Source organism: Taudactylus pleione, unplaced genomic scaffold, assembly GCF_031769625.1.
Source record: "Taudactylus pleione unplaced genomic scaffold, aTauple2 ptg000777l, whole genome shotgun sequence".
In the NCBI taxonomy this organism is placed as follows: domain Eukaryota; kingdom Metazoa; phylum Chordata; class Amphibia; order Anura; family Myobatrachidae; genus Taudactylus; species Taudactylus pleione.
In genome coordinates this window covers 712,971-733,807 of record NW_028285179.1, presented here as the reverse complement: position 1 = coordinate 733,807, position 20,837 = coordinate 712,971, and the positions used below count along the sequence as shown (strand labels likewise).

The following is a 20,837-nucleotide window of genomic DNA, read 5'->3' as shown; positions in this document are numbered from 1 at the left end:
ATCCTGTAAAAAAACATATTAAAACATCCTTAAAACTGTACAAATAAACATTAAAAATCACAAAACTAGTTACAATTATACTTAAAAATGTATATGTCCTTATTTTTTATTCTTCCTAGGAATGGCTATGGATAGTGAGCTTGAGTTTGTGACTGGATTCCTTGAGATCCTACAGTCCAAAGAATGTCTATGGCAGATAAGCTGTAGACAATACCATAATAAGTCTCAGAAATTGTCAGCTTTAGAGGTGTTGTTGGAGTACACAAAAAAGTGAATTGCGGATGCTGACCTGAAAACAGTCCACCAGAGAATCCAGAACCTGCGTACAGTCTACTTCAAGGAGAAGAAAAAAGTGGACGATTCAAAAAGCTCCGGAGCAGGCACCGACGATGTGTATTATCTAATGCTGTGGTACTATCACTTGATAAGTTTCATCAACGATCAGGAGCCACAACACCAGTCTGTTGTCCTGATGGCCGAACGAGAGGGAGAAGAGGCGGCAGTAGTGAGTGGACCGTCAGAGGAATCTTTGGTAAGTAGAGACACAGTTCATAAACCAAAACATTTTAGATCAATCCCAGTTGTCCACTATAGTCAGTTATCTCACAGACAGTCCTCCTCCCATGGCACCGCACCTGGTCCTTTGAAAAAGGCCATACACTCCTCCCTCACTTCTTTGGCACGTGCGGTTTATGTTGTTGAAATTGGAGGTGCAAACACTGATGTAAAGTGGGCAATCTCCTCTGGATGTCCTGCATCTTCTGGTCTAGCTGTGACTGGTCCTCGTTGTGTAGTTTTTCATCGCAGAAAGTTATGCAGTACACAGCATGCCATCATGACCCAGTCTATTTTGTTCACACGTAGGTTTATGGTGGTGTGGAAAATGCGGAACTGGTTGCTGAGTATTCCAAATGCATTTTCCACAATGCGCCATGCACGGGATAGACGATAGTTGCAGATCCTCTACTGTCTGGTCAGGCCCTTTTGTGCAAATGGCTTCATCACATGTTCATGTAAAGCAAAAGCCTTGTCTGCAACGAAAACATAACTTAGGCCATGCTGTGTCTCGTCCAGTGATGGGTTGAGGTTTTTTTTGGTGAGTCTCTTGTAGAATGCCATCTGTTTGAAGGACCCACCATCCGAAGCATGGCCATTCTTGCCAACATCCACAAACAAAACTTTGTAGTTGGCATTTACCACTGCCATGAGAACGATGCTGAAGAAGCCTTCATAGTTGTAGTAATATGATCCGGTGTTGGCAGGTGGGTTGATGCAGATGTGTTTTCCATCAATGGCTCCTCTGCAGTTAGGGAAATTCCAACGCTATTCAAACTCTTCAGCAATGCTCTTCCACTCCTCCACGCTGTTTGTAAACTACAAAAATAGTAAAAAATAGGTTAAAACATGACTATAATATTGTTTCTCCATTTTTTTCCTATATGTCCTCCACGCCGGACCTAAGTTTGATCGGGGACAGCGAGGTGGATACTTCTTCCCCAGTGCCAACAACCATTCAACCCCCCCCATCATGATCTGCACCTCCCCAACGAAAAAGAAAAAGCAGGGGAAAAAGCAGCAGCAGTACACAGAGCAGGAGGACATATTTCTGCAACAAGCGGAACGCATTCTGCAAAAACAGCCGGATGACATTGATGATTTCACAGCGCATATCAACAGTAGAATGCGTAAAATGGATGACTCAACAAAGATAAATTTCCAAAGGCTCGTGTATGAGCTATTAATAAGGTCAATAAATAGTAATTTACACGAGTCAACTTACATTGCAGACCCACTTCTGTATTCACCTGCCCCAACCACCTATGTGAGACCCCTCCCAGCCCAGTTGGAGGTTACTCCCCCACCCAGTACCCCACCCACAAGCCAGACTATTTATACTGATCTGCTGGAGGTAGCGGATGATTTGCCCCGTTATTCGTAAATGTTAGGTTTTTTTTTTTATTATTGTTGCCTGTACTATACTATCACCAAATTGTATCACTCTCAATAGGTGCTGTATGGTACATGGTGGTAATGAGGCTGATTGGACAAGGTCACTACACACATGGCGCAAGTACAGACTGATGGAAGCCTCGGCCACAATCTGTACTTGTGCCATGTGTGTATTGGCCTGTTCAAACTGGTGTCTGACCCACCATATAACATACAGCAGCCTACCTATAGGGATTGATAAAATTTGGTGATAATGCTGTTTTCTACATTTTATATACATAATGTCAAATAGATATATTAAAAAAAAACCTCAGTCTTGTTAATGCAGCCTTATTGGCTGTCAATACAGGTATATAAATAGTTTTTAAAAAAAAATTTCTTTCACAAGAAACAAATGTGTAGTGTGTTTTTCTCTTACCTTGCAATACTGGTACTGCAGCACTTTAAAAATAGCCTTGCAGGTCTCTGGAATGATGACACCCAAGGACTGAGGGGAGATAAGAGTCCCAAACTTCAGGTCTTCCAGTGACCTTCCTGTTGCCAGGTACCTCAGGGTAGCCACCAGTCTCTCTTCAGCAGGGATTTCCCTCTGTCACTTTGTGTCCTGCCTCCGGATGTGGGGGGTCAAAATACTCAGCAACTCCTGGAAAGTGGCGTCATCCATGCGCAGGTAGTTGCGGTAGTCGTCCGGGTTGTTCTCCTTGATTTAGCAGGGACATGTGAGAGCGATTATCCCTTTGCAGCAGCCACTACTTGGTCCAGCATGCTCTCCTCCTCCTTCGCTGGGTCCTCTCCTGATCACCTTGACCCCAGCTTGGGCGACCAACACAGAATTCAGGAACAGGATAGAATGCGGGTAGCACACACTTGCAGGTAGAACACACTTTGTAAAAGGCAAGCCAAATACAAAGCAGAGCACAGTAGCAAAGCACAGGGTTCAGCAGGTATACACCTAGCCTCACTAGTAGCAGAGCAGAATGTGCACAGGGTTAAAATAGTGCCTGCTTTTTATACCCCCTAGCTAGCCCCATGGAGAGGGGGCAAGATTAAGCAGCACAGGTGGGGGGGGGCAACGTGTTGCAGATGGGTGTAAAACAGTAGTGCGGAAAGGCAACAAAATGGTACACTAGAGTGTGTGGAGGAGGAGACAGTACACAAGAGGTGTTTTGGGAGTGCAGAGGGAGAGACGGCTGCGGGGGCAGGCTGCAGGTGTGTGGGACAGTGACAGTACCAGGGATGCAGAGCAGTGACAGCAGCAGGGCAGTGCACAGGGGCATCAGTGGGTGATAGATGGGCTCACTGGCGCTTGGCATGCATCTGAGATCCATCCATGCATCTGTGTTAAAAATTTAATATATGAAGAATAAAAAAAAATAAAAAATTACATGCCCCCCTCCTCCCAAAGTACTACCAGTCCCGGGAATTTCACTGCCAGTCCTGGTTGTGAAAATACAGGGTGAAAAAAAGCATAGCGGTCCCCTGTACTTAGCACAACCAGCACTGGGCTTCTCAGAGTCAGTCCTGATTGTCAAAATACAGGGGACAAAATACGTAGGCGTCCCCTGTATTTAGCACAACCAGCACTGGGCTTAGCCAAGCCATTCCTTGCTTTGGATATACAGAGGACAAAAAGAGCAGGGGTCCCCTCTGTATTATCCATAACCAGCACTGAGCTCTTCTAGCAGTGGGAGTAATGCTGCATGCAGCAAAACTCTTTCACCGGGTCCCCAAAGCATTACCCCTGACCACTAGTCAGCCCAGACCGGGGATCCCTGGTGACCCCCCAATAAAGGGGTCCACCTCTGCAGGACACCCCTGGCCTAGGCTGATAGCCCGTGGCAATCCCCGGCACCCCTGGGAGGTGGGTGCCGGGATGATTGTGTAGGTCAAATAAAGAGTTAAAATATTGTCTTTGCAGGTTAACTACAGGTCCCAGCAAGCCTCCCCCACATGCTGGTACTTTGAGAACTACAAGTACCAGCAAGCGGGGCATCAAGGGCCCGCTGGTACTTATATTACACCTGTAAAAGAAATATTAAAATAAAAACATTACACTGAATGTTTTAATAATTTATTTTGCTGCTCCTTCACCTGGGGTGGCCGCCTTTAAGCTATTTTACATTGCTGCCGCCTCCCCCAGGACTTCCACAGTGTTTTCACCTGGAGGGCGATGGTCTTTCAGCTATTTTGTATGGCCGCCGCCCATCCAGGACTTCCTTGGCATCTTCCATCTTCAGGAGCTCTTCATTGCTCCTCCTCTGCCATTGGAGTGACACCCACTATGTAAGCCAGTATAAATTAGTGGCACCGCGATTCCATTTTTGAAATGGGAAGCCAGCAGTGCCCAATCTCGCTACCGAACTCTGCAAGGTAATAGCTATGTCCCGTTGCTGCCCGCCGCATCCCGCAAACCACCATCCCCGCCATTCCTGCCATGTCCCACAGCAGTGGTGGACAGTGCAGGATCCCACAGCCGCCACACTGATAATGGGAGGGTGGCCGGGTTCCCGCCGGCGCTAATGCCCGCTTCCTCCTCCAGGTCCCGCCACCGCTAATGCCCGTACAGGACAGCCATCTTAGTGCACCAAGGGTGAAGCCACTGTACACCCCCTGCAGGAGGAACCTACTGAGCATGTGCAGCAAGTTGAAGCTCCCTATCTGTATAATGGGGCATTTGTGGGCTAATAGTTAAAAAACTATAATTTTCTCAATTACCTAACCCCAAAAGCACCTACTGTACACTGGAACAAGAGCTACCTAATAAACAAACCCCAAGTCCTAATTCGTCCTCTGCCCTGAGTTATGCCTTCCCAAAAATCCCCCATAGACTAAAGTAGAAAAGTGGCCTTAACTGAAAGTGGCAGAAAAACTGACAGTTTAAAATTTAGATTGTTCCCAAATAATCATTTTTTATTTTTTTGCCCGGAAACTTGGCATGCAGCACTGAATGATAGTTCTACCTGTCCGTGTCAAATTTCAGCTCAGTACTTTCAATAGCTTTTGAGGTGTAGCCCCTTAATCACCATTCCCCCTCTCTCCGGAATTCTCTATTTGCAAATTCTGTTTATTCGATTCAGCCTTAATTTAAGGGCACAATATATTGGCAAGATCAGGGTAAGGGTGCCATCTTTTATGGTAAATCATTGCAATAATCATGCAGCAACCAAGTAGTAGTACACCAGTCCAGGGCATTGGTACAAGCAACCACAGTTAGTTTTAATAGTAGCACAAAAATAAACAAGAAAATCCTGACTTCTCCAGCTCTATCTAAACAAAATGATTGTTTGTTGAAGGACCTAATTTCCCTCTCTCAAAACAGTAGTCTTTAGCACAGAACTTACATTTAGTAATCACAGTGTCTCTCAACAGGCCTCTGACCTGTTCCTTAGGCAGTTAGAGAATGACTATAGAGTCTGACATACCCTTTATCAGCCTCTCACAGGTGGGCTGGCAATGAACGCTGCTATTCAGCTTCTGTCTACCAGACAGAAGCTAAAAACCGGGGTATATATACTGTATATCGCCCTTTGATAACTTTTACAGTGTTTTTGTCGCACCTGTAGCCCCTAAGCAAAAAATACGAGACAAATCATCTGCATTGGCCTGTTGGCTTCCCGGTCTATGCTTTACTGAAAACTTTAAATTTTGCAATAACAAGAACCATCTTGTTTTTCTGCCATTAGTTTCTTTATTCTGAGCCATCTACTTCAATGGATCATGATCTGTAATCAATCTAAATTTTCACCTTGTAATCAATCTAAATTAATCTAATGCCCACTTAATTGGCAATACTTCTTTATCAACAGCAGCATAAGTTCTCTCATGTATATTCAATTTCCTATTAAAATAATTAAGAGGATGCTCTTCAGCATATTTTCTTTGAGACAACACAGTAGCTCTCCCTACATTTGATGCATCTGTGTGCACAACACATTCACTTTTAAAGTCAGGTGTCACCAAAACTGTTTAGGTGCACAACACTACCTTCAACACCTGAAGAGCCTTTTCTGCCTCAGGATTCCACTTAACCATAAAATACTGTTTATCTTTGGTAAGGTCAGTCAAAGGGACAGCAATGGTGGCCATAATTGGGTATAAATTGTCTATAAAACCATGTGATTCCTAAGAAGCTCTCATCTGCTTCTTATTTAGGGTTTGTGGCCAGTTTTAAATTGCTTCAATTTTATTAAGTTGGGGCTTTATCAATCCTCTATCTATGGTATGTCCAAAATACTTCACCTCTCCGATCCTTAAGCAACACTTTTCAGGGCTGGCTCCAGGCATGCTCCATGCTTGCAGCCGCACAAGGGCGCCGGGGTCTGGCTTTAAAAGATCCCCGCCCTCCACCCACCTGCTGCCGTAATTATTTTCTTTTAAGTTCAGGGGGAGGGCGCAGTGAGGGAAGGGGTGGAGGGGGGAGCACGGGACACCTAGAACCGACCCTGACACTTTTTTTACTTTGGCTTGGAAGGTTCATACCCAATTTTAACAATTTTGCTGTCCTATTGATTGACTTTACCAAGGGCAAACAATTAATTATAGTTAAATGGAATCTTGAGGCAGAAAAGGCTTTTCAGGCATTGAAGCAGCATTGTGCACTCAACCAGTCTTCATAACAACTGACTTTAAATGTGAATTTGTGATGCAAACAGATGGATTGGATGTAGGGATAGGCCTAGGTGTGATTCTTTCTCAGAACAAAGAGAATGAAGATTACCGATCATGCTCCCTTGAAATGGATGTTTGAAAATAAAGAGAGAAATTGGAGAATAACAAGATGATTATTTGCATTGTAAAATTGTAAACTCTTTGTCTCTCCAAATCCAGACACTTTGTCCCAATTTTTGGGGGGAAACACAGGTGTTTTACCTCACAGGCTGAAACAGGAAAAGGTTTATATGATAAAAGCACAGGTAAAGTTGTAAATGGTAACTATGTGTGCCCTAAATTACCACCTTCTGCCTGGTAGACAGAAGCTAATTCGCAACATTTTTTGACAGAGTACCTGTGAGAGGCTGATATAAGGTTTGTGTTGCTAGTCTCAGTCTCACTACCTGAGGAACAGGCAGCAGAGATACTATGATTACTGGCTTTAAGTACTGTGTTAATACTGTTGTTTTGTAAGAGGGCCATTAGGTTCCTCCACACTGAAAAACACAATCATTTGTTTAGTTAGAGCCGGACAGGCTAGGCTTTTCTTTTATATTTTCTTTCATATTTTATTTATCTTTGTACTGCAAAGTAAAACTAGCTGTGGTTACTTGAACCAAAAGCTCTGGACTAGTGTGTTACTAATTGCCTGCTGTGTGAAAGTGCACCTGTCTACCACAGGCGATGGTATCCTTACCTTGATCTTGCCACAATATATATTGTAACAGGGTCGGGGAACTGGTACCATCTCCTGGGGTAGATGGCAGTGCGTAGAAGCTGAGAAATCACACAAAAGTCCTTTGGTCTGGTACAACTGGCCACAGCCAGTTTTATTATACAGCAAAACAAAATAAACAGAAATAAATGCCTTGCCTTCTGGCACTAACTAAACACCTAAGTGATCCTAGCTCACTAATAAAACAAAGTACAAGGAGTTTTTATCAAGCTTAGTTTACCTGGTGTCAGCAACATGTTTCTCTCACAGAGACATGAAAGACTCTCCTTTCCTCAGGCAGTGTCTCCCTGTAATGATCAGCCTCACAGCCATAAAAATAGCTGAAAGCCCTAATTAGCCTCCTGTGAAGCTAATAGCCCAAAAAGCTCCTTACACAGGTTTCAAAAGACATAGGTCAGGAATCTAGGGCAAATATACCTGCCCTCCACTATGATGCCAGTGACTTTGTCACATATCCCCCTCCCCTGTTTTGACCAAGGGGGCGGAACACTTGCAGCCCCCAAACAAAAGATACGGGACAACGCATCTGCATTAGCCAGTTGGGACCCAGGCAGGCCTATGTTCCACAGTGAATGTAAATTCCTGCAAGGCCAAAAACCATCTTGTTACCCTGGCATTTTAGCCTTGCTTTACTGACATCCATTTTAATGGGGCATGATCCGTTATGAGCTTAAACCGTCTGCCGAAGAGGTAATACCTCAAAGTGTCCAACGCCCACTTAATGGCCAACATCTCTTTTTCAACAATAGCGTTCCTTTTTTCATGGTCATTGAGTTTTCTGCTCAGGTAAACAATGGGATGCTCTTCCCCATCCCTAATTTGGGACAACACTGCTCCTACACCTACCTCTGAGGCATCCATCTGAACCACAAACTCTTGAGAAAAGTCCAGTGTTATCAACACCGGTTGTGAACACAAAGCCACTTTCAATTCCTGAAACGCTTCTTCAGCCTCAGGGCCCTATTTCACCAAGTTAGACTGTTTCCATTTTGTAAGGTCTGTTAGTTGCACCGCTGTAGTGGCAATATTTGGGATAAACCATCTGTAGTACCCAGTGACCCCTAAAAAAGCTTTAACTTGTTTTTTTTTATGGGACGGGGCCAGTTTTGTATGGCTTCAATTTAGTTTGACTGGCGCTTAATCAAGCCTCTCTCTATGGTATACCCCAAGTATTAAACCTCTTCCATTGCAAGGCAACATTTCTTAGGGCTGGCTGTTAAGCCAGCCTTCCTAATTGAGTCCAGTACCACCTGTACTCTGACTAAGTGAGATTCCCAGTCTAGACTGTGGATTACCACATCGTCCAGATAGGCCGCTGCATACTGTCTGTGGGGTTTCAAAATTCTATCCATTGTTCGTTGAAAGGTTGCTGGGGCCCCATGCAACCCAAAAGGCAACATCCTATACTGGAATAGCCCTTCTGGAACAGAAAAGGCTGTTTTTTTTCTTTCATCCTATCAGTTAATGGTGTTTGCCAATAACCCTTTGTCAGGTCCAGTGTGGTGAGATATCTGGCTGTTCCTAGCCTCTCTATCAACTCATCCACATGTGGCATGGGATACGCATCAAATTTGGAAACTACATTTAACTTACGAAAATCGTTACAGAAGCGTAGGCTGCCATCAGGCTTTGGAATCAGAACTATGGGACTGGACCACTCACTATTAGACTCCTCGATGACACCAAGTTCTAGCATATTCTTAACCTCTTTAGAGACAGCCTCACGCTGTGCTTCAGGAATTCTATATGACTTTTGATTGCACTTAACCCCCCTGGCTCTGTAATGATATCATGCTTTATTATGGCAGTGCAGTGCTGAAAACAATCTCTGTTCCTAATAAACAACTCCTTAGCTTCATTCTTTTGAGCGGCTGACAGGGTTTCGGACACTTTTACTTCTGGAACCAAAGGGACTGACGCTACTGGTGGGCTTGGTTCAGCTAACAGAGCTAACCTATCTTTCCACGGTTTGATAAGGTTAACATAGTAAATTTGTTCAGGCTTCCTCTTGCCTAGTTGGTATACTTTATAGTTAACCTCACCATCTTTCTCCCTGATTTCATATGGACCTTGCCATTTAGCCAAAAACTTCGTTTCCACTGTGGGTATCAAAACAAGCACCCTGTCCCCAGGGAAAAATGTACGTACCCAGGCATTCCAGTTATACACTCTCTGTTGGGCTTGTTGGGCCTGCTCCATATGTTCTTTGACAATGGGTACCACGGCCACAATCTTACATCTGAGACACATGTTCACTTTTATAAAACCCACACTTTTATAGGGTGTGGGTTGTCCTTCCCATGTCTCCTTAGCAACATCTAGCACCCCTCTGGGATGTCTTCCATACAATAGATCAAAAGGAGAGAATCCTGTGGAAGACTGTGGTACCTCTCTAATAGACATCATCAAATACGGCAACAAATAATCCCAGTTTTTCCCATCCTTGTCAACAACCTTTTTAGCATAGTTTTTTTAAATTTTGTTGAATCTCTCTACCAAGCCATCTGTTTGAGGATGGTAAACTGAGGTTCTCAAGTGAGTAACTTTAAACAATTTGCAAAACTCCTTCATAATTCTAGACATAATGGGGGTACCTTGGTCAGTTAAAATTTCTTTTGGTATTCCCACCCTGCTGAAAACATGAACCAGCTCTCTAGCTATACCCTTGGTTGACATATTACGCAAAGGGATTGCCTCAGGATATCGAGTAGCATAATCCACTATTACAAGGATATACTACTGTCCCCAAGTAGACTTTAACAAGGGCCCAACCAAATCCATGGCTATCCATTCAAACGGGACCTCTATAACAGGCATGGACACTAGAGGACTCTTGAAATGGGATCTAGGAGCATGATACTGGCACTCAGGTCAGGAAGAACAGAATTCAGACACATCTTTATATACACCAGGTCAAAAGAACCGCTGCAAAACCCTTTCAATGGTCTTTTCAGCCCCTAGGTTTCCTGCGGTGATATGACCATGAACAAGGTCCAAAACAGTTCTCCTATACATCTGGGGAACAACAAGCTGTTCTACCACATCTTCACCCCTTTTTGTCACTTGACACAAGAGCTCATTGTTATGGGCCATGTGTGGAAACGTAAGCCTGCTATATGGGTCTAATGGGTTCCCATTAACAACTTTCACATTTTCTCTGGTTCTTATCAAGGTAGAGTCCTTTAACTGTTCAGATACAAACAAATCCTTTCTCACTTCAAGGGGAGGTATGCTTTCCGCCCTGTCTATCACCTCTGTCTCCTCTGGAGGAAGTACCTCACTTTGTTCCTCATCATCTACCACTTCCCCAGCCATACTAGCAACAGGGTAAGGGTCTGAGGGTTCCGGGGTCACATCTGCGGCCATCATATCACCAGAATGGTCTACTGGCACTATACTGTTCACCTCTGTGACCACACGGGACTTCCACAATTTCCAAAAATGGGGAAAGTCTATCCCTATTATAACATCATGTACTAAGGAAGGGACCATTCCCACATTAACCACAGCTGAACCACAAGAGGTCTCAATATTAACTTCAGCAGTATTATTATAACGAGTGTCACCATGTATGCAAGTTACACCAAAAGTTGTTCGCTGGCCCTTTAAAGCATTTACCAACCCATCTTTCACAAGGGTGATTACACATCCTGAGTACAACAAGGCCTTTACCCGGTAACCTCTCATTACAACTTCACACATTTGTTTTTCTGACTCAGTTGAAGGTGTAACAGTACAGGCTAACCAGGCAAAGAAATACATTCTGCGACATTCAAAGACAGCATCACATTGCATAGGTTCTTGAACAAATGGGCAATTAGCAACAACATGTCTTGGCATACCACACATGAAACATTTAATCACATAACTGTCAAGTTTTTTAGGCATATGAGACCTTTCTGGCCCCACTGACCCATCTTTGAACCGAGCACTCACAGTCTCTTCAGTTTTAAATTCTCTTAACCGCCCAGGACCCTTTTCCCATGGAACAGTCTTACCAGGTTTCATCAAAGTGCATTGTCGTGGATCTAGGGGCCACTGAGGTATAGCCAGCAGTTCCTCTGCCACCAGATACCTTTCCAGCATATCCACTATCTGGTCAGCTGTCTTAGGATCCCCATGGCTCACCCACTTGCGTAAAGCCATGGGCAGGGACCTCAAGTAACGGTCCATGACAACTCTTTCAACCATCTGAGGTCCAGTTAATGTCTCTGGTTGTAACCATTTTTTGGTCAGGTGAATTAGGTCAAGCATTTGTGAGTGGCGAGGTTTGTCCATGTAGTACACCCAGCGATGCACATGTTGCTTTTTGCTTTTCATAGTCCAAAGCATCTGCCATGCTTAAGTCAAAGTATGCTTATTGAGGCTTACTGGAGAGAAAGGGGACCAGCAATCCAGCCCACTGATACTTAGGCCAACTCTCCCATGCAGCAGTCCTCTCAAAGGTAATCAAGTATGCCTCCACATCATCCATCTCTGTACATTTTTGAAGCAAATGGCTTGCCCTTATGGAGCGGTTTCGACCATTTGGAGAAGCATTTCCAGGCCATGCTGCAAGAGTCTGCACCACCTCATTTTCGATCTGAGGGTCCTCGTGCTGTTGCCGCTGTATCTCCTCAACCTCTAGTTGATGTTGCTGGGTAGCTTCTTGCTGTACCCTAGAGGCTTCTTGATGTACTCTAGAGCCTTCTTGCTCTACTACTGTTGCTTGTAGCAAGGCCTTGGCAATATCCTCCATATTGTTGGGTACCATCGGTACTATCGAGTACCATTGCAGCCTCACGCACACTTGCATAAGCTCTGATCTTACTCAGGAATTGCTAACTTTATCGCACGCTATGAGTCTTCAGGCTGCGTACGGCATCACAGTGGATAATTTATGCACACCCCTGCAACGGCGTTCAAACGCACTGGCACGCCTATGTTTCCCCGACCATCCCTCCATCACCATCCACAAACAGCACTTCCTGTCAATCACTCTGCAATGGGCCTGCGTAGTCACTGCAATTGCAGTCACGATCGCAGTGGCCGGTTCATGCACACGCACTGCGATGCATATGCATGCGCAGAACACAACACTTGGCCGATTGCATGTGTAATCGCAGTTGCGATCGGTAGTGAATCAGGCCCTTAGTCCACAGATTCAGTTGATCTGGGGGATGGGATCATGCAATTCTTGTCTTTAATAAATAATGGTAGGTTCCACATATGGTGCTACCAGTGGCGTAACTAGGTTATTTGGGGTCCAGCGCAAAATGAAAAATGTAGCTCCCCCTATATGCCGAAAAAGTGGGCCTGGCCACATGTCACAAAGGCACATGGCCACTGAAAAATGGGACGTGTCAATATGACACACCACCTTAATGCCCTCAGTAGTAGTTCCCCTTATACAATGCCTCTAGTAGTAATGCCCCTCAAGCAATGCACGCCGTAGTAGTACCCCTTATGCAATGTCTCTAATAGCAATGCCCCTTATGCAATGCCCCCTGTAGTACCCCTTATATACTGCCCCCTATGCAGTGCCCAATATACAGTGCCCCCAGTAGTACTCCTTATGTAGTGCCCCCCGTAGTGTCCCTTATATAGTGCCCTCAGTAGTTCCCCTTTTACAGTGCCCCCAGTAGTGCCCCTTATATAGTTCCCAATATACAGTGCCCCCAGTAGTACCCAATATATAGTGCCCCTTATATAGTGTCCCCTATGCAATGCCCAATATACTGTGCCCCCAGTAGTGCCCCTTATACAGCACCCCCAGTAGCAGTACCTTTGACATAAAACATGTAGACACAAACACACACACACAATATTATACTTACCGGAATCCCTGCTCCTGCACCCGCCACTGGCCCTGATTCAGAGCCGGACGCTCTGACAGAGCGCTCGCTCTGAATCAGGGCCGTCCCTCTTACTTTTTGGAGCGGCCTCCCACAGCTATAGCGAGCGGCCGGGAAGATGGTCGCGATGGTCAAGACCATCGCAACCATCAGGCTTGCGACGAGACCCTTATGGTAGGGTCTCATTACCGCAGGCCCTGGAGTGCTTTTGGCTCTATCAGAGCCAAAAGCAATCCCACTTACATCACTTGTCATGTCAGTGGGGCCAGTCCCAGACGGTAGGCGTTCTCATGGGAATGCCTCCGTCTGGACAGCCACGCCCCCGGCATGCCCACCAAAGGGGGCGTGCTGTCACTCACCATCGACAGCTCACCCCCTTTGGTGCGAGACCCATAGCGACGGCTTGACCATCGTTATTCGGGTCTCGCACATGCACACGACGGAGCCACCTCCATCGTGCACATGCGCACTTGGCCAACATCGACCCACTTGCAAGCGCTCAGCGCTCAAAAGCGGGTCTGAATTAGGCCCTCTGTCCGCTGCTTCCATCCTGCTTAGCACTATGGGAGAGACCTCATGATGTCTCTCCCTTCACCCAGTGTGGGTGCTGGAAGCCGGAGCTCATAAGTGAGCTCCAGCCCGGCTCCGACCCTGGGTTCAGCAGCCAATATGAGTCTGACTCTTATTGGCTGCAGTGCTAAAACAAACACACTGCCACCACTGCTGGCATGTTTGTTTTAATGAGTAGTGCTGCAGAGCGTTCCAGGCACCCTGCAGCCAGAATCTCTGCAGCAGTGCTGCCTGGAGCATCCATAGAACGCTTCAGGCATGCACACAGCTGCCCTTACAGTTCCCCCCCCCCGGAGCATTCATGGCTCTTCCCCCTCCGATGTCAAATGGAGGAGTGGCCTGCACCAGGCGCCAGGACCACTGGTTACGGCTCTGCACTGAACCATTATTGGAGAATGGGATGTACAAAGTTGGAGGAAAGGATTTGGCAAAAGTAAGAATATTCCATACCAATGCACAACAAATCTTCTGTGTGTTTATTCTATGACGCATTTCCTTGCAAAAAGTGCTGATGCTTCCATTATGAGAAACATAAGCCTAGTGTAGCAATAGTTAGGGGCAGTGGCGGATTTTACCTTGGGGCTGCAAGGCTGCAGCCATCGCAGTAAAATCCACTACCTCTCCCAAGGAGCCTTGGTCCCCCCATGTGGGTACTAGCACCTACGAGGAGGAGTGGACTAGGAATGATAGTAGGTGGCTTGCCATTGGAAGCTCTCTCTAGTAATCTCACGCCGGGCTGGGAGTCCCAGTGCGATTAGCACTTAGAGCTTCCAGTGGGAAGCCCACAAGGTGTTAAATCGTCAGCCTTACATTGCTTCTAGGAGCTGCAGACTATGCAGTCCCTAGAAGCTATTTTAGAGAAGATGCGCATGCGCAAATAGTGATTGGCAAGTGCATGCATAATGCATAGGGCGTTGTGTTTCAATTTTCTATTTTTGAATTGTTGGGAGGGGTGTCGGGCTGATTAGCACAACGGAGAAAGATCTACATTAACTACAACACTTTACTCAAATTACAATGGCTTCAGATGTATTTAATCAAGATAAATATTACATCAAGTACATACCAGCACCTACTTTACATAAATAAACAAATATTTTACTGTAATGAAAGATTAGAATTTTTTAAGCAAATAAGTCTTATATCTGTTACAGCTTGCATGGTACTTATTACAATATGGTTCATTTACAAAATCTACGAAGTCACGGAGCATGCCCACCTCCTTGTAAGTGCCACTAGACAATCAAAATGTCCCTAGTTTTTCAGTTTGCATGAAAAGCTGAAATGACCATGATGGGTATGATGAAAAGAGTAATGTAACATCTTAGTCCTACCTACTACCACTTTAGGATGATCACCTTCATTCATTTCAACTTTTGGTATTTTCCTTAAACATTTATCACTTTATCTTAATTTATATTTTAACAGGACTATGTTCATTAGATGGCAGATTAAATGTTCAGTATATAGTTATGTATTAAATGTTAGTTATGTGTCTTGGAAGGTTTAGCCTTGATACTTCTGAGATGGACAGTGATGGAGAGAGGGAAATGGAAGCCACCACCAGTATCACTACTCAAGAGATCCTCCCATTATCGCGAACATGGTCAACAAAAGCAAACCTGAGGATAGAAGCAGACATTGGGAATCTTACTCTCGACCCAACGAATACTGATACAGAGAATAAGGTACAGACATACAGTATTAGGTTACATAACAAAAATCTTGGAGTTTAAGAACAGATTGCACTTTGGTGAAGTACACTTACTGGTACAGTACTACTGCATTATTATATTTTTAAAAAATCTTCATATCTAATGGCACACACAAAATGGGTTTCATGAATATTCATATATAAGGAACAACGCAACCTTCTTATAAATGTCCAGAGTTCCAGAACTATGCAGTATTCTTCTTAATGGAAAAATATTTTCAAACTGTTATTCAATCAGGTTTGTGAGTGAAGATTCAAGTGCCACGATGTGTGATATCTCTTTGGTTGAATATACTTTCATTCAGAACTATATAACTCAAAAAGAAAACAACATAGTGCAACACCAGAGTGGCAAAAATATTTTAAAATGTAATACTCCATTCAACTCACATTTAGAAAATAATTAAAATGCATGTAAATATACATAGACAGGATACCCCGACAGGATACAGAACATCGTATACAGCATACAGTAAAGGGCCAATCCCAAACAAGTTCCGGAACCTGTGGTCTTAGTCCAGCCGAAGATCTTTGTCAATGTCAGCCTCCAGTCATATTCAAGGTCCCCGATATCCACGCTGGATATGACTGGAGGCTGACATTGACACAGTTCTTCTGATGATGTTCTGTATCCTGTATCTGTATCCATTTTGGTATTTTGATATTTACCTTATATTTTCTTGTAAATGTTTCTAAAATATATAGTTTACTTGTTAAGTTAATGAAGATGAAAAAAAAATCCAACATTATTTGATGCAGTAAAACTTGCCCACAAATGCTTATGTTTGTTGTGCCTTTCACAATACATGAGCTGCAGCATAAATACAAGAAAATGTCTGTGATTTTGCATACAATGTGTTTTTAACATGGCATTAAAATTGTTAGATTTATATAAATGTTTGTGCAAAATAGATTCACAGTAATCCCAATGCTGAATCAGCCCCTAAATACATATGTGCTGTTTACTACCTGTGAAGACATAGGGGGGAACTCAATTAGTCAAGGTAATTTACCACGGGCTAATTTATCCTCCGGGGCTATTCAATATGCACTGAAGTGCAGCACTTATCTTCACCACTGCACAGGCAGTGAAAAAAAACCCAATAACCACATGGTTAACAGGTGCCGGGACCCTGAATCTGTGAACTTTTCACGGATCAGTGTGTTAACACGTCATTTTAACGGGCATTAACAAAGGTATCAGGTGAAAAAGAGAGGTTAATTACATTTCCTTGGGTGATAAAGCCCGAGGCTACCTTCCTTTTTTACCAGTGATAACTTTCATGGATAACTCAATTCCTCCCTTAGTTGTTTAATTAAACGTGATAAAGACCATTTGCCTGAAAACATGAACGTGTCCTGTCCTCCACTACTATTTAAAGAAGATAACATAAACCCTTTTTTAAATTCGAGAATTGATATTTAAAAGTGGTGACATAATTTCTTATTGACAGTGTGCCTTTCTATATAATGTAATTATTGTCCTTCAGTTACTGTATGCCCAACATTTTTATCTTTGTGGCATTTTCTATAAAAAGGTAATGTGCATCTGCAATCAACACATAGAACATTCAACTTACAGTAGACACATTTATTGTGCAGACTTTAAAGGTGCCCACAGATATAGCGATGTGCTCACGATCAGCCGATGTGTACGATTTACCTTGAAACTCTCCACGGCAGCTCTGCACACGATCTCCACACGATATGCACACAATTTGGTGTCCAATCCTCATACGATCTCTTCTGCATCCAGACTTTTTACAGTGCATCGCGTCCTAGATTGTCAGATCTGCCCTACTGCACGGCAGATCTGACGATGCGTTGTGCGACCAGCGGGGACGTGCATCGCAGAATCGGCCAGATCGGGTAAAATATCGCTATGTGTGTGGGCAGCTTTAGTGCCCATTTATAACCCCCACATAATCACCTCTAACATCAAAGAGTTGCTTGCTTAGCCAGGATAGTCATTCACTTCTAATACTACTGCTGGAAGGCTGTGCTACTGTATGAATCTAACATTTTTTGACTCCAATACTGGCAGGATGAGGACAGCTCTGGTAAGAGATTGCGCTCAAAGTCAATGCCTTCCACACTGGATAAGATTTCAACCCCACAGATATCACGAAGTTTGGAGTCTTCCTGTCCAGTAATTGAAGGTGAGCTAGGCCTTTATCACTATATTTGTATGCCTGAACCCAAAAATGTTTTCAAATATAAGTATGCTGGATATATAATGGAAACTGTTTTAAACATACAATAGTGATGCTAAAATGGCACACTATTCAAATGTTTGTTTCTAGCTATTTCTTGCATTAATAGTCATAATAGCATAATGTGTGAACTACATTACGATACTCTAATGCATATTCTAAAATCATATTCCCATGTACAAAACTCCTGCTGTGTCATACTTGTTGCTCACAGAGTACAGGCCTGAAACCAAGGAAGTGATTAAGGTGTAGATGTACTAAGCCTTGGAGACAGATAAAGTACCAACTGGTCAGCTTCTGTCATTTACTATTTTTACTATTATCTGTTTGAAAAATGACAGGAGCTGATTGGTTGGTACTTATCCACAAAAGTTTGTCTGCACATTTTCTAACGTGTTACAGTGAACCTTTAATCACACTTGTGAGATTTGCATACTAAAAAGATAATGCTTTGGAATTATAATTTAATTGAAAAATCTGTTACTCTTTCTTCCAATTTGGGGAACATTGTTACTTTGGGTATTGAGGTTGATCCAGAAGTTAGTCACTTCATTTAAATTTGGCACAAATTCAATGGATCCTCCCACTTTCTAGACCTTTCTTACCTCTCTCAGGACCTCATTCAGAGTCGGTTGCTGCGGCCGCACGGTCGTAAGATAAAAGGGGCCGGATATGCAAATGAAGCGCTCACAAGTTGCGTCGTTAAGATGTGATCGTTAGCTGGACGAGCGAGGGGAGGATGCGGCCATAAGACTAAAAATACGCACCCCTTCTTGTTCGCATTATACGTCATCTCCGGGCATATAAGGATTAATTGAGACCATCGGAGCTGGTCGTAGAGCTTAAGGTTGACCATACCCTCTTTTAAGCACTACAATCAAGTCAGTGTAAAAACCTCCCATGTCACATGTGCCATGACACTATTTAGTTAATTATGCACTCCCATAAAAGGCCGTTTGCATAGTCAGGCACGCCTGCGTTCGGATCTCCACTCCCCCGTTCACAAGCACCTTCCCCTGTTACCACTCACAAACGCCTCATCCTGTCACTCAAACTAACCACCTGGCCAAGTTGAAGGAGAGAGCAATTTCTGATCATAATAGCTAGTTTGCGCACGCGCATTGCGAATTTTATGCATGCGCAGTTTAGCGAACATTGGTGGCGTACGACCGTGCGGCCGCAACGACCGACTCTGAATGAGGTCCTCAGTGTAAACAAGGTGTCATTAGACTATTGTGATTTTGCACAGTGCTGCTGAGAGCAGTATGACAACATAATGCTTATTACTTATTTGTATATATATATATATTTATTCTGTCACAGCAACAGCATGTAGTATGATACGGCCATATGAGAATTGTAGTGACCCAAGAGGAATCCTAGTCGTTATAGTTGGAGGTTGTGTAGCAAAAGCCATGAGACTCTTCATTATATTACTATAGCACACTCTGGGATATGCAGATATGTAGAATGCCTTCTGTATACCTTCCCGTCACTGGGAGAATGAGCCTGCATGCTGATAGTCCAGGCAACCAAGTCTTGCACAGAGAGCAGTGCAAAACTTCTGATGAAGGCAGGTCAGATTTAGGCATCTACGGCAGGTGTCTGTACTAGCGACAGACAGGCACAGGAGGAATCTATGCTGCTGACAGTGGCTATGAACTAGACTGGGAATATCGATCTCCGATCTTTAATAAATATCATACTTGCCAACTCTCCCGGATGGTCAGGGAGAGTTCTGATCTTCAGGACTTAGGGGCCCATTTATCATTGTATATTTGAAATATAATTCCCGAAAACACCCGTTCTTGGGTGTTAACCACAATTATTTAGTATCCCCCGGATGTATGAAGGAGGGACTGCAGCAGGTATCTCTGATACCTGCTGTGATCCCTCCATTCCCGCAGGCAGCCAGATTCCCCATAGGTTTCTATGGGGGATGCGATGCTGCCAAATTTACCAACATCCGGAATTTGATGCATTCTGGATATTGGGCCCCGCAGCTAACGCCATTTGAAGATGGCATTAGCCGCTGTAGCCTATGGTCTTCACTGCGCAAAATTAGCTGGCTGAGGGTCCTCTCCCCGGCAATGGCGGCTGTGCATGTGCAGTCAGCATTACTGCGCATGCACAGTAGCCAGGGCACTGGCTGGCAGCTCTCTAGGCACATCGCAGGAGCCTGTGTCCCTGCATGTCCCGGATGATAAATATGGGTGATATGATCGCATTTCCAATTCAATCATGGGCGGTAATGTCATGCCTGGATCGCATTGCAATAGCGGTCATTAATAAATGGGTGCCTTAGTCTCTTGCTGAGTTGGCTAATCTCTCGGTGCGGCCCACTCCCCAATTGAGATTGGATTATGTGATTCCCAGTGTGCCGGGGGTAGTGGTCTCGGTACAACTGGGGGATGTGGCTGAGATGGTGGAGCCACCCTCAATGAAGACTCTGGCCCAAAACATTACAGAGCTTACATTGCTTGCTGCACAGCCTAAGTAAGGTTCCTCCACCAGCTTCCTCAGCCACTAACTCAAGGAATAATTCACTCCTTCAAGAGATTAGAAATCCACAGGGCCTATTAATTGGCATTAAAATAGCCATATTGGTCTCAAAGTCTTGCAAAATTTGTTCATGGCCTGATATGGTTTTGTCCCTCATTCGAGAGATTGCAAGACTTATCATCCATAACAGCAATCACCGAATTTTAGTTTAACTCTTAGGAGGAAAAAGAGCTACTGGAGTATTCAGACTTTGAGTATCCCTCAGAGTTTCATGAGGCTCTACATAGAAGACACATACAAATATTAACATATGAGCTGCTACAAGAATGACAATGTGTTGGCCACACAGTATCCAGTGTTATAACAGTGATTGATTAATTAGTGTTACTTTGCAGAGCTCAAATGAGTACTCATTTATTGTCCAGAGCAGGAGAAAAAAAAAGTGTGTATATATATATATATATATATATATATATACTGTGTTGCTTCATAAGTGTATATATAAATGTTCTGGTTGCTTCATAAGTTTCTCTGCATGTTCACACTCCTCATGGGATTGGCGTAGGAAGTTCTTTAATGCTACGCCATCACGATCAAAGTAATATGACATGGATAGGTACACACAGGATGCATACAGCTCCAGGTTGACCTGGCGATTGATTGCAGCC

The 20,837-nt window shown here is 44.0% G+C and overlaps 1 protein-coding gene across 1 annotated transcript in view; it reads left to right on the top strand.

Annotated features, from left to right (window-relative positions):
* Window positions 1-20,837, top strand: part of LOC148475118 (rho guanine nucleotide exchange factor 18-like) — a 92,765-nt gene that overhangs the window by 34,652 nt on the left and 37,276 nt on the right. The window contains exons 3-4 of the mRNA XM_088457708.1: window positions 15,245-15,428; window positions 17,499-17,613. Coding sequence (XP_088313834.1) covers window positions 15,245-15,428; window positions 17,499-17,613 — 299 coding nt within the window. The remainder of the gene's footprint in view (window positions 1-15,244; window positions 15,429-17,498; window positions 17,614-20,837) is intronic.